This window comes from Falco biarmicus, chromosome 15, assembly GCF_023638135.1.
Source record: "Falco biarmicus isolate bFalBia1 chromosome 15, bFalBia1.pri, whole genome shotgun sequence".
Lineage (NCBI taxonomy): Eukaryota > Metazoa > Chordata > Aves > Falconiformes > Falconidae > Falco > Falco biarmicus.
Window position 1 is genome coordinate 15,555,314 of NC_079302.1, and position 15,108 is coordinate 15,570,421.

A 15,108-nucleotide genomic window follows, 5' to 3' on the forward strand; every position below is an offset into this window, starting at 1 on the left:
AAAACCAATTTTTGGGGTAGAAGAGGGAAACACAATAAGTAATGAAATGTGGCAACCCTTTACGCTGAGCACTCTGTCATGTTAATAACACCACTAACATTGCTTTCACTTAATTTAATGCTTGTTGCCTTTAACATTTACTAAACAGTTTTGAAAATTACTGTAGCTTAGCCTGAGACGTTTGTGATTAGCTGCACCAATTTGAAATGGCCAATTTGGATGATGACAGAGCCTCCTCTGCGCATGCTTTTTTAAAATTTGGTAAGTGTGCCGTTCTGTGTTTTGGTTTTGTTTGTGGCTATTTAACTCAACAAGAAATAATTGTGTTTTGTGTTTTATGCTGTGTTTTGTGTTAGCATTTTTTTAGCACTATACAGTAGAACTTAAAAATGTGAGCTCTTTCAATGAAAATTTCTGATAATTGGAATCTACCTAGCTTAAAATCTACCATTCAGATCTTCGTATTTTGTTTGTGCTTCGTGTTCTTGTAAGTATCTGTCAGCGTAACAATCTCTGAACCGAAATTTCTCGTTTAAGATGATGGTCATGTGAAAGATGCATTAAGAATGGTGTTTAAGATAAACCCCACTGTGGGTGGTGTAGAGAAAAGTAAAATTTCAAGTCAGTCAGGCATTGTTCCAAAGCTTGACTTTTGGAAATTAAGGGGAAGCAAAATAAAGCCCCCAGCACAGTCTCTCTTTAGGTACCACAGAAGTTAGAATATGTGAAGTCGTCGAGACCATTACTGATGTAGCTCAGTATACTTGGAAAAGAGTTCGGCTGGAGTAAACGTGTCCCTGTGTGAAGCTAGGTGATCTGAGGAGAGCTGTGTAGGAGACTTGTTTAGTCTGTGCTGAAACACAGAAGCAGTACAAGTGGCAGTGAGAGTAACCAGGTAAAGGAATTTCAGCTGTCTCTTGCCACAGCCGAGTCACTTGAACTACCCTGCCCTGCCTGTGGCAGTTCTGTTTTGCCTCTCTTAATGTCAGAGGACATGTGAAGTGTTGACATTGTGATAAAAAATTACTTTTTCCTAATTATTATATCTATACTTGATGTTTCTGTTGTTATGATGCAAAATAAACTGGTTTAGTGGTTTTAAGAGCTATTGTTTTGAGTACCCAGGAACGGCAGTGATTGCCTTGAATATCTTGAATGGGTTCCTCCCTTGCTTGTAACATTTACAAGGGGTGTGTGGCAGACTTTGTGGCATTTTGGTGTATTTTGGTTATGTGAAGATGATTAGGAAATAGGGAAAGGACAAAATAAATTGGTACATATTGTTTCTTTTTTCCATGAAATGCTAATTGAATTATATGCACAGTCTAACACGTCACTTTCCTGGATAAAAGATAGTTGAAAAGTTTTGTCATTTTAATACTGTCTAAATGGAATTATTACGAGATTTACTAACTTGTGTTGTTGTTATGACTCAACCTAGGTAACACTTTGTACTTTGTGTTTACTCCTAATGTTCATTCAGATAGGGGAAAAACTTAATACCTTTTTCTTCTCCCTCCCCCAGCTGTTCCCCTGAGGTTTCCTTACCGTGTTTTCATTGAATTGTAGAATGGTTCAGTTTGGAAGGGATGTTAGGAGGTCACCTATTCCAGTCTCTTGTTCAAAGCAGGTCAGCTATGATATTGTAGTTTCCTCCTGTCTGTAGTGATTAAAAATCCCCACCAGCACAGCTGGTACATGTTAAGTTTGTGGAATCAGAGTTCAGATATTTACACGTATGAGAAGTGAGTTTTCCTTCTAGTAGAAGCACTTCAGAAAACTGTTTTTTGATATCACCTTGCTCAGCTACGTGGTTTGGACTTAAAAGCCCATGTATTTTGTGGCAGACAACTGTTAGAATAGACTGTATTGTATCCAACAGTGTTTCTCTCCAGTCTGAGCTCAGGAGAGATTGCAGAAGTCTTGAGGGAAAGAAAATGTGATGTTACGAGGATATGATTTGTTCATATGATATTTCTTAAACTTTGCTATGTGAAGAAGTAAAATCCTTTTTGGTCCCCATGACTTCTGTAATGTGAAGATGTTATTGCCCATGCTAATACTGGGTAATGAAATTTACTGTGATCTGAGATCCAGAACTTTTTCATGTCTCAAGTGTTGGATTACCTCCAGAACTAGTGTTGCGTTAAAGGACTGTGGTCAGTGTTTATTCTCATCAAATTGAGAAAGAATGATATTCTCAGCTTTTGTTGTTGTTGTTGTTTTTTGTTTTGTTTTCTTTGGTCTATGCAGATATGCAAGCAAACATTTTTTTGTTCTTCTGGCATGTGAAATGTTGGAAATAAAATTCTTGCCATGTTGCTTCCGTTTGTTGGTGATTAAACTTCAGGGAGGTGTGTGTTTGGTTGGTTGGGTTTTTTTAAACTTTGTACTTTGAAAAATGGAAATAGTCAGTCCTTGCTGAAATGTGCAAATCGTTACCCATAGGCTAGGTCCAGAATTTCATTCTGATGCCTGTTTACTATCTGCAGTTGCTGCTATTTTCAAGGACATGTGAGTGTTCAGAGCTTCTGTATATATGCATTTAGGAGCAGGGTTTCAAAATGTTGCCCATAACTTTTGAATCTAAACATCTAGCCATTTTATAGCTCTTTCCTGAAGGGCAATTAATGCTAGTCTTAAGTATAACCGGAATAAAAATGAAGTGTATGGGGAAGTACTTTACCACCAGGGCGACATAATGTTCTCAGCCTCCAGAGGTTGTATGTATGTAGGTATTTACACTGCTAATAGCTTACCTCAGAGAACTTCCCTTAATTTACTTCAGTTTTGTATTCTGTTTAGCAGAGAGAATTAAATTGTAGATTTTTCCTGGAATTGTTGTATATTTGAGTTTCATCCGCTGGACAATGTTTTCTTATAGTTTCTATATCTTAGCTGAGTCGGAAGTATCTTGTCTGTGTATTACTTTAGTTCTGCACTTGTAATTGATGTCTGTGTTATCAGTTACTGGGCTGTTGCAGATTTCTTCCTGTTCTCTAATACTTTGAAAGGAGATGGCTAGCCTTTTTAGTAATTCTTCAACTTGAAGAATAGTGAACTCATATTACTCTGGAACCTGTAAGTGGTAGGAAATGAAAGGGGATTAGTTTTCATTCAAACTAAGGATATAGTTTATTTAGTCGGTGCCATATCTGAAGGCAAACAGGGATTTAATTGGACTTGGGATAAAGATTTTGAGTGTTCTTTTATCAGACATTCAATATGTTAATGCAGGAAGCAACAGTTTCAATTTCCCATCTGTGTGGTTTTTTAGTGATTTTTGAAGTAGTTACTGACTTGCAGCAGCCCACTCCTGATGTAAGGAGATCGGCATATTTCGTTATTTGTGGAAGAAAATCTGAAATACAATGGAACCTATTTAAATTTTGTATAGGCTTGTTACGCTGGCATACAGCTGAAGAAACACTAAATCAGCAAAATATTTTTTTATATTCTTTCCCAGCATATCTATTTATTTACCTAAAATAAAACTCAGACTGTATGGTTACAGTAAAATTATATTTATAAAAACTTGTATTTGAAATTAATGTTCTCATTCTGTTTCTTCTGAATGCTAACGTAGAAACTCAGAACTCAAGGGTACTGTTTGCATATTGCATTATTTTATGTTTAAGTGTCGCAGTCCTGTGGCTGTCATTTTTTTCAGTTTGGAAACCTATTTTAAAGATATAATTGAAAATAACTTTCTATGGCAGGTTCTTGTTGTGCTGAAATGAACTATTAAATATATTTTGGAAAAGAGTGTAGATGGGCTTTTTTTAGCCGTCCTAAAAATAGCTGCCACTGGGTTACGGTCTCAGTACAAAACCACATTGAAGGAGCAGCGAGCTTCATGTTTGTCTTAAGTTTCTTGCTTTTGGTTAGATTGTGATACCAGTGAAATGTAATTTACCACAGAATGTGTCAGCAGAATGCTGTAGACACCTAAGCCAAACATAAACTATATAGATGGTAATGAAGAGTATGTGGAAAACTTTGATTTTTGAGTGTTCCTTTAAACAAGTTCACCTGCTTGTAGTAGGAGTAATTTTAAGGAATACTTTCAAGGCATAAACCTTTTTTTTTTTTTTTTTTTTTTTTTTTTGTCAATTTCTGGAACGTTGAGTTAATTTCACCTTTTTGTTCCATCAACAGTCTACTCTGGCTGTTTTCATTTATTTCTGCTAGTAAAGTTTCAAACTTCTAAAATAATGTAATTTGTAGATGGTGGTGCTTTGACATTTTCATGCTCTTAATTCTCTTCAGTTCTCTTTCTGCACAAAGTTGAAATCTTTGAATACTCTGAGATAGAAGGATATGCTTTTTGTTCATGCTGACTTTATTTTGTTTCTCTGTTGGCCACAGAGGGTCACAGATTGTCTGGTAAGTATGTACATTGGAACAATTTTCTTTTAGAATGAATAAATAAAATCAATAATTTTGACACGTGTGTGCCCTGTGAATACTCAGCTGTTTTTTATGGTGCAGTACTGGGGTTAACAGTCTGCAAGACACATTCTGAACCTATTTCACACACAAAGGACAGTGCACTATGTATGTGTTACAAATCTGTGAGTAAGAATCTTTATTTTGCCTTTGAAAAACTAGTAAGTGAATATTTCTCATAAAATTTGCTACTTTTTATGCAATAAGTGACTTACTGAAGATTTTTTTCCTATGCATATTCTGTCATGTTTGCACTGAATCACCTTATAAAATTACAGTTAATGCAGGTCACTGTATTGTGTGCTTTTGCAAGATAACTGAATTGACAGTATAACAATACGAATGATGAATCTTCTCATGGACAGGGATTCCTAGGCAAAAAGTAGAAAAATAGAATTGCTTTGAAAAATTGATTGAAATTGGTTCAGAATGTTGACTGTTCAACAGAAGATAGAAAAGGTGTGCTATATTACAAGTTTTTCTTTTCCATTGGAGAATAACTTCATTTCTTTTAGTTTTGTTTGTTTGAAGGAACTCAAATTGGGCAGTCTGTGCTTCCCTCTCGGGCCCTTTCCCCACATGCACGGTTGTTTGTTACTTAGCCTCTCCCAATGAGGAAGGGAAGGGCTGTAGGGGAAGCTCAGATGTGTTGGGAGACGTCATCCACGCACAACAGACTGGCAGGAGTGTGCTCAAGGAGGGCTAGATTTTTTTTTTTTAGTGATGGCTGCAAGCCAAAGTAATACCAGTCTCGGGGGGGGGGGGGTGAGGTTAGAGTTCTTGAGGGACAAGAAACATTTTCCAGTCATCCTACCAAAGGACTTGATTAACAAAGCTTCTGTCACCACTCCACACACGCTCGTTTCATTTGGATGAGAGTCCTGTATATGGACAATCTCCTGTTTAATGCATGAATATGTGCTGGGAGTGCGAAAGAGGCGACTTGAATAGGAGCGCTCTGCTGCGTCCTGCCAGAACTGCTTGGCTGGCTGGGCTTCCCTGGCATTCATTTCCCTGAGCTTTTCAGAAGGACAGCATGCAGTCCGGAAAGGGGAAATTCTCATTCTTCCTGTTATCAAATGGCTCTGTGGGAGATCTTGCCATCCAGAACACTGAATATAGCCCAAGTGATTTATGGAAGGAGAGCAGTATGTTACTCGTAAATTAGAAGTTGGAAATGGTTTACCCCTGTAATTTTCAAGAAATCGTGTCTTTTTGATAGGTAGCTCATTTCAGCATCAGGAAAATGGACGTTTCGGGTGCACATAGGGAAGCAGTTGATATGTGGGGCACTGGGAAGGAAAGATGAAGATTTGATAGCGTTGTATTTCTCTGCAGTATAGGTAATTTGGGGGCTTTATCAGCTGGATAGGTTGTTTAAGCTTTGGCGGTATTTGAGAACAAGCTTTTTGATTCAAGACACGAAATCAGCTAGGCTTGTGGTGATGGTGGTGGGTGAAAACGAGGTTAGGACAGGTAAAACATTGCTGGTGTTGTACATCTTCAACGTTTTAGAAGGCAAGTAAGGAAGTAATAGTTAAATTGGGGCTATTTCTGTCTTCCTTCTGTTTTTCAACATACCTTTAGGAATTCTGTCCATAGCATACACAACTTATAAGAAAATGTTCCTAGAAAATTAACATCCAGTAAGCTGTCTTCAGTGATTAAACTGTACATTTACGTGGCGTTTGCTGTAGCTGAGTGTCTATGGAGGTCTTGTTTGTGTGGACAGGTAGTGTAGAAAAAATGTGTGTAGAAATCTGTTCTCTGAGATTATAGCAATTACAACTTTTTGTGTTTGAATTGGAATTCGGTACGTTGTACTGTTTTTATAACAAACTTAAAAAACCCCATACTGCAGTAATTTTTAGCAATAGTAGAATTATGAAATTAATTCTGGTCTTGATTTTGTTCTTTCTCTTCTTTTTTTTTTTAGGTTCAATTTATGAGCCGCTTAAAAGTATTAACCTTCCAAAACCAGAGGGGGAAAGTCTGTGGGATAAATTAGATAATTATTACAGAATTGGTAAGTTAATAATTGTTCCTACCATGAAAGATTTTCAATGAAACTTACTAAAATATTTACAGTCATGGTTATGATAGTAATTAACTTTGTCTTAAAATAGTATCTGCAATCTTTAATAAGCCTTTTTATTTTCTGTGAGGTAAAGGGTTCTGTTATTACAGCTCTTCCTGTGATAATGTAATGCGTGTATTTGGATATTTCATACGCTGCTTGAAAAATCATGACCTGTAAATAGTGTTCAAAATTATCATCTGCATTTGTCAGATGGTAGATAGATTCTCAGTTGCACCTGATGGTCTTGGATGGGGAGAGGCAGAGTAGTCTGCTGACCGTTTTTGGTGCTTGAACTAACCCAGATACGAATTAGAATTGATATTTACTTATTAAATATCATTGCTACGTTATTCCTGCTTGAGGATAGCTTCCTAAATTTCTGCTGGGAGTTTGAAAGCTGCAAAAACTGGAGGGCTGAATGACACTTCTTGCTGAAAATGAAAGTGTATATTGGAAATCCCGTCCAGCTGTAAAACTGAATTTAGAATTACTTCCGATTAAGTGGTAGCTTAATATTGTGGCATTAGCCAGACACAGCTGGGGAAACATTTAAATGGAAAAAAGCTTTTTTGTAGTACTTAAAACATTTTGACAAGCAATCAGTGAGAGGTTAATTTTTTTTATTAATGGTGCCATAATGTATTTTTGTGCCAAAATTTTGTTAGCTAACTTATTTTAAGCCAACATCAGTGTTTTTCTTTTCATGATGAGATCATTTTAAGCCCAAACCATACATGTTAAAGAAACCATGGTTTATTTTGGTTGTTTTGGGGTTTGGAGGGTTTGTGTTATAATAAAGTCCTGCTTGTATTCTAAAATCAGGATTTATTTTTTTAATGGCTGTGAAATTGATGGTTTAAATTTTAAGTTTTAGTCAGGCAAGGGGATAGAAGTGGACAATTTAAAGAGTGAACAGCTCTTCCATCATTCTAAAAATGTGGAATGAGTCTTCATTCAAACCGCTTTTTGAAGTGAAATCTGTGAGTTGTACCTGGTCTATCCTTAGATGTGTTGCTTTTTGTAGATGCATTGCTTTTATCTTTCTTACAGAGGAGATGACTGTCAATTTACTTTTAATGCTTGACAGCAGCACATCTGTGGTGGTGCTTGCTGTTTCTCTCTTGGGCGCTTATGTTGCATGCAGTCTGTTGCCTCAGTAAAAATTCACTATTGAATTTATACTTCATTTTAGAATAATCTATTACTGACATTTTCAGGTAACGTTTTATCAAAGTTCTTGTTAGAAGGTATTAAGTCACTGTCAAATATAATGCAAAAAGCCATAAACCCCTGTAATTTTCTTTTGAAGTACTTGGATTTCTAATACATAGACAATTAAGCGGCTTTTAAAAATTGATGCTTGATAACACTATGGGAAAAAAAAAACTTGCTTTCTTGTCTTATAATGGACAGGTTATTGTTAGAAGGGTCATGTTTGAGGACATTAAGCACAGCTTCAATCTTGCAGCACTCTGGTTATTATACAGTTTTAGGAAAACAATTCAGAAAATGTGAAATGTACAAAAAGAATGAAAGTAATATTTAGTATTTTTCCAAATTTAATTTTGACAACTTGAAAATTCCTGTCTGATTTTATTTTTATGTTGAGGTGATGAGATAAATAATTGCAGTTGTACTCTTACCTTACTTGTTCCTTTCCTTTTTTAAAAATATCAATACAATCATCTGACCTAAGTTAAAAAATTACTTTCTAGGAATCTAGTGTTCTGCAGAGTTGAACTATTGAAATTATTTGGGGAGGCAGTTGACATACTGTAGTCCCTTTTTTTCATAAAAGGGAAATTATGGGGCTGCATTGTAGAGGTTCTGTGTGGAGTGGGTTGTACTAGAACAGAGCCATATAAATATTTTTGAATACTGTATTTTTGTAGAAAGGCCCAATTTTACTGAAAAGCCAACCTAACAAAGATTTGTTTAGTTTGTTGTTGGGTTTTTTTTGCTGTGTCTTTCTCCTTACGTTTCTTTCTCTTCTGTTTTATGTTGTGTGTGCTCAACAGGTTCTTCACATCTTGATTTATTCCTGAAAATCTACGTAGAAATTGGAAGAAACATAAGTGTTGTTAATACCATTTTTTTTTTTCTTTCTCCAGTTAAGTCAACATTGCTACTTCATCAAAGCCCAACCACAGGTCTGTTTCCTACAAAGACGTACGGGGATAACCGAAAGGCAAAAGTACATGACAGTCTTTACTGTGCTGCATGTGCCTGGGCATTAGCCCTTGCTTACAGGTGAATAACTTCTAAACTCATGTCTCTGCCATGTTGCATTCTTTCTGTTATGCGGTTCCCCAGGAATGTTTTTAAGACATCAAGTTTTAGCAAAAATAGTTGTGTAAACCCAGAGATGGTACATGTTTCCAAATCTCGATAAAAATATTTGTGTAGTGGCTAGCTTAAAAAATGTCACTCTACTTTTGGTAACTAAACATGTTATTGTATGATTTTGTTGGTACCAATTTTCTGAAACAGAGCAATTAATGCATGCTGTTAAAAATAAAGGTTATTGTGCAAACTGTGCTCAAGGAATACTGCTCATTTGAAATGTGAGTTCAGAGCAGAAGCAGGCTTCTTGCAGGTGGTAACAATCCAGGTGCTTGTGGGAGACTGAATCCTTGAATGCTGAGAAACGTATGTTTGGGAAATAATAGTGACTATCTTCCTCTCTAGGTACATAAACTAAGCAGTCTCAGTTGTTAGCTCTTGTTTTTTATTTTTTCTGTTTCCACTGTTGATTGATTAGAGAAGTAGGCTGGGAATTTGTGTGGTGTAGTATGACCTTAAGAACTGTGGGAGAGTTACCTCCCGTAATAATTTATTTGTATTTCCCTCTCCTTTAGGTTAAATAACTATGGAAATTGCTTTCTGAGAATTTAGGATTCCTTGTTTCCAACCTTGCTGCCCCCAGCCAGGAGAACACAGACAGAGATGATGATAACTCGAATGCAGTATTTTTAAGAAAGAAAATAGTGTGCAGATACTGAATAATTTACTCTTTCTAGTAATCAACTTATTGTATTGAGGTAGTGATCACGTTCTTTAACAAAATTCTAGTGTATTTTACAGAAGAAGGGCCAGAAATCATATGAGGAGCTACTGTTAAAGTAAAGATGATCTACTTAGCAGACAAAAAATTTTGAGTTTCTGTGGTGTTTCTATTTATTGCTTTAGATACTATACCTCTGACATCAATCTGAAGAAACAGTTGTTAAAGTTATCTTCTAGGAAATGTTGTTACAAAATTAGGCTTTTTGAAAGAGAAGACATACGGAGATCTGTGTTTACTTCTGGAGATGCTGTGTCCGAGATCTAATGGCTTTCAAAATTTTGAGAAACTAGCACAAATTATAAGGAAATTAACATTCCAAATGTGTAATTATTACTTTCATTTCTTATCTTGAAATCTTTGCATCTTTCTTTTAATTCCTCTTTCTGTTGGTGGAATAAAAGCATTTGAAAACAAACATAAAAAGAAAATAAATAGAAGGAAGAATGAAGGGGGCAGGGGCAATTGTTTTGATTTTTCAGCAACTCACAGAAGAGAGCATGGCATAACAGTGCCCAAGTTATTCAGTCTTTAATTTCCAAAATGTAGAATCATAGAAGATGATATATAAAATTTGTTGCAGATTGAAGGAAGGGCAAAGTGGCAAGATAAATGTTTTGTGTTACTTCCAGTTATGCCCAGAACAGGACCCTGAACTTCAGGTGCTATGCAAAAAATTTTCTTTGATGGGCAGACTTTGATGATTGAAATTAAGTAAACAGCTGAAATATGAAATGAGCCAAGATACAAGACTCACATGGAAGGCTGCGTTACCTACCACATGCTGCTTACAGTGCTTGGTTCATGCCAGTGCTGCTGTTCACTTTAATGAAAACTAAATTTCTTGAGAGCATGTTGGGAAAAAAAGCACTGCCGTTGTGAGTAGAGGAAAAATACTGTAATCTGAAAAATTCAGAACTTTTACATGTGCTTCTTCTTGCTCTTTGGATTTGTGATTAAGTTGAGAATACATCCTACTGCATAAAAAATTCTTAACCTATTAATTTTGCATTATCTGATTTTATTCCTTGTAGGGTTGCTTTTCCCTCCTTGTTTCAACTTTGTAATTGAAAGCAAGTACACTTACTTTATCTAAGTTTATTATTTAAATAGTGTGATTTCTGGATGTTTATGATTTTTTAAGTTATCGCTGCCTTCCTAATTTTCAGCATGGGTAGCAGAACCTCAGCATAAACTACTAACATGTTAATTATGATAGAAAAGGTTATGCTTTGTTTGCAGTGTAGTTAGCATCCACGTGCCTGTAACCAATTAGTAACAGCTAAAAAGTGGACTGAGAAGCAGCAGTGAGCACATTATGCTGTTTTGCGTATTTGTATCAGAGGAAGGTTGTTGTAACTTACAGATACGTAAGAAAACATTGTTTTTGCCCTGAAAGGCTCAATCAGAAACTGAGAACTGGAAAAGACAGAACGCATGAATGCAATGATTAAGGTTGTTTACATACAAAACGTTTCTTACAGTTAAAAGAACTTGGGATTTGGCATTGTTTTTAATATACGTTTAGTAATAGGATAATTGTGAGTTTGTTTGATTTCATGGTATAAAAATACTAAGGTATCTTGAAACACATTTCTGGACATTCAGAGTAATGAACTTTCAGACTCTTGTATGTACAGTTTATCCACGTCATCAGGAAATTGACTACTTGATTGTGAATGGCAGGTGTTTTGTAGAGTTAAAGAGAAATTGCCTTTGTGTTTGGAATCTTTGAAGGAACACAGAACAGTGGCTTGCACTGTTATAATATCAGCTTATCAGTTGATTATTGTTGATTAAGTTGACTAGTGGCTTGCACTGTTGTAATATCAGCTTATAATTATCAGTTATAAAATCAAGGATTTATTGGTTTTATTCTTTTCAAATCTTGAAATAGGAATATTTGTGTAAGTTGCACCATAAACTAAAAAGCTTCTTTTTTTCCTTTTTTTTTAATTAAGGAAGGATGGGTAGGGCTATAAATACGTTGCTACTAGTGTGGGCACTACTGTCCAACAGTGTAATTAAATACTTAATATTCTGAAGCACTAATGTGTCTTTTTTAAAAAAAATTTTTGCCCCCCTAATGTATTTCCAATTTGTTTTATGAGTTATCTCTCTTCCCCAGGCGTATTGATGATGACAAGGGAAGGACTCACGAACTGGAGCATTCTGCTATAAAGTGTATGAGAGGAATTCTCTACTGCTACATGCGCCAGGCTGATAAGGTAAAAACACTGTAGCGTGGACACTAGCACTCACTTAATTCCAAGGGATTAATTAAACTATGAAAACTTCTACATTTAGATAAAATTTGAAAAGGGAATGCAGTATTACTGTGTGGCCCAGCTAACAGCAGCTGCTTCATTACTGTCAGGTCGCAGCATTGTTTTAGGGTGTAGAAGGCACAAGCATTCGGTGAACTAAACCACAGGGTATACTTGAAACTTCTTTGAGTTTCTTTTGTAGTTATTGATCCTGTTTAAACGTTAGACCATTAGTAATTGGTTTTTTTTAAATGCCTAATTAGTTCTTAAATGGAAAAATGTAGAATTTTTTGAGCTAAGGCTGGAGAGTTTTCTTTGTACTGTTGGGTTGGTTATTGCATTTGCAGTTGTTCTCCTCACCTAGGTGATCGTTTTGATTATTTTACTTGCTTTCTTTAGCAGCCACTTTACGCAACGTAAACTTTTCTTTGACACAATTATGTAAATTCAGAAGGGCAGCAGCCCAAAATGAATAAGGAAAGAGTAATTTACTTATAATACAGTTGACTTATTCAGTCTTTAATGCTCTTGTGAGTATACCCTGAATATTTTTGGATAGTCAGTGCGTCTCCTTATCAAAGCCTAGATGTAGTGGGTTAATTTTGCATAGTGGTAAGGAATGCTACAGATAGTTAAATATCTATGTTCCATGTGATTATTTGTTTAACTGTATTGCTAAAAATAATTTGTGTGTTATGATACAGCGTCCATCACTTCAAAGCACACAAACTGGAATGTAAAGTCTGTAGGCATGTGGTATCAGTAGTAATAATAAAAAGCAAATCTGGTGAATTGCCATTGTATATATGCTGACATGATTTTTTTTTCTCCATTTTCTGTTTCTTTGTAGTCTCAGTTTTTAAATAATCTTGACCTAAACTGATCTTTTTACATTTGAGCTGTTGTTTCTCTCTTTGACATGCAGTGGTTTGTTTTGAGGATGGTAAGTGTAGATATGAATAACAAGCATTAAATTATCCCAGGTGTCGTACTGCTGACATACTAGTTGTCAGCTTTTGCCTTGATTACTATAAATGCTTCTTTCTTCCTACAGCAAGTGTAGTAATAAACATTCTCCAGTACCTAACATAAGTCAAACTGGACTTTATTCTGAGTGACTCTGTATGTGCTGGCCTCATGTAGAAGAAAGGTATTTTTTTTAATAACATGGATTATGTGTGCCTAAGGTGTGACTTGAATAGATGTTGCTGTGACAAAAATTGCAGATGTTTTTATAACTACTGAACATATGAGTTATGTTCTAAAATGTATTGAATGTGTTCATGCACTAGACATAACTCCAAAAAATAGTATTCACCTTCTTGCTTCTGGGCCACATGATATACACTGTATGATTTGTTGGTGGAGAAGAATATCCCATGAAGACAAGATCAGTGTTGAAAATGTTGTGAAATGTGGAAAAGGTGCTGGCAATGATGGTTAGAAAATTCGAAAACTTGTTTGTTGGAGAGTGTAGCATAACTTGAGGAATACGGAGAAGGATTTTCTTTTGTTACCTTCATTCTTTTGTGAACTTTGTTTCCTTTCTGTGCCCTATTAGCAGCTCTCCGACAGTCCTGATTATTATACAGTTTTTGTAAGGTAGCGGACATTGTATTTTGTGATGAAAAAGGAAACAAAACTACTTTAAAATGACTCTAGTTTTATTTCACTCCTTTGTTGTTAACCTCGTGTATTAGTAATTCATCTTAACTGCATTCAGTCTCCATCGTAAGAGATGCTGTATCATAGAGGCTGATTCTGAGGTCCAGTGTTGGTGTCCATGAATAAAAAGTCATTTTAATCTGGGGTGCTGTTCTTCCTGTCTGTGATGTTTATGTTTTCTTTTTAAGATATCAGCTTTGATTTCTAGTGTCTGTAAACATTTCACTGTACGTCTGAATGTCACAAACTCTGCTTACCAAAATAAATCTTTGTTTTCCCATATGCTCTTTTATACTAGGCTTTCTTAGCTCTTGCAGCTTTTCATTTGTTACATGATCGACATATGGCAATTTGCAAACACTTTTTTGTAGGTCTGTAATCAAGGCTTAAAAAATATTAATTACAATAATTATTTTTTTTTGTTTGTTTAAAAGCTTTGTCACGTCGTCAAATGATACAATAAAAAATACTAAGTGTTACAGATCGTAGTTCATAAAAATTATTAAGAACATTGTGAACCTAAGCTTTGGGCTTTTGCACTCCAGTAAGAGCTGTAAGCTAGGAATGGTGAGAGAGAGAGAGAGTTCTTAACGATCAAATGAGGAGGTGGTGGATGGGGTAGGCAGGCGAAGGGCCTAGGGTGGTGTGAATGGAAGGCACACAGCAGTAACCGAAGTGGAATTGTCCCAGGTATGTGTGTGGAAATAAGGAGATACCTATGGGATGGCATTACGGAAATGAAAGCTCTCATAGCCCTTCTGGGAGATGGGCGTGCTTGGGTGCCTCTCTCAGAAACGCCATGCACTAATGCAAGGGGAACAAAAAGGAGGAGTGAGCAGTAGGTGTGCAGCTCCAGGGCTACGATGTCACGGGATCGGAGGCATGGCAGGATAGCTGAAGTGGCTGGCACGTGGTAATGGGTGGATGCAGGCTCTGTAGGGTGGGGCAGGAAGGTGAGGAGGGGAGGTGCCCGGTGCGTGAGAGAGTAGCTGGGATTCATGGTGCTCTGCTAGGGAAAGGTGGTGAGCCAGCTGAGAGCTTCTGGATGCTCTATGTACATTTCCGTTCTGTGAATTCGGGTAGGTGTGATGTGCTTCAACATGCTTTCTGCTAGGATTTCATTTCCAGTAAAATGAGGTGGTATTTGTCCAGAAGATGAATGTGACTATGCATCTATAGCTAGCTGTTACAGACTTTTTTTCCAGCCAAACCTGGAGAGGTTAGTTACATGGGTTGAATATCTAAGTGTATGTATACTTTAGGTATGTGTGAAATAGTTCGTGATGTTTCAGGAACTGTAGTTTGTAAGTTCTATGTAGTGTTCATATCAAGAAGTTTTGAAATACCTGAGTGATGTAGTGAATTTGTAGTAGCCAAACATACTGAAATTACTGACTTTGATTTTGTTTTGCCTTCAATTTACCTTTAGGTTCAGCAATTTAAGCAAGACCCCAAACCATCTGAATGTCTTCATTCTGTTTTCAGTGCACACACTGGAGATGAGGTCTTCTCCCATAAGGAATATGGTCACCTTCAAGTAAGATACGCATGTGTGTGTAAATGGAAGTTTGGATTATTTTAGA

General features: G+C 36.3%; 1 protein-coding gene across 6 annotated transcripts in view; it reads left to right on the forward strand.

Moving 5' to 3' along the window:
* The window catches only part of PHKB (phosphorylase kinase regulatory subunit beta), an 80,071-nt gene that overhangs the window by 2,603 nt on the left and 62,360 nt on the right, over positions 1-15,108 (forward strand). For 2 of the 6 annotated variants that reach the window (XM_056360935.1, XM_056360934.1), the window contains 6 exons: positions 167-261; positions 4,369-4,386; positions 6,386-6,475; positions 8,641-8,779; positions 11,722-11,821; positions 14,955-15,062. In XM_056360935.1, the coding sequence (XP_056216910.1) occupies positions 207-261; positions 4,369-4,386; positions 6,386-6,475; positions 8,641-8,779; positions 11,722-11,821; positions 14,955-15,062 (510 nt within the window). In that variant the 5' untranslated portion in view covers positions 167-206. Of the gene's footprint in view, positions 1-148; positions 262-4,368; positions 4,387-6,385; positions 6,476-8,640; positions 8,780-11,721; positions 11,822-14,954; positions 15,063-15,108 lie in introns of all 6 variants that reach the window. The other 4 variants (XM_056360933.1, XM_056360932.1, XM_056360936.1 and 1 more) reach the window with 3 other exon arrangements.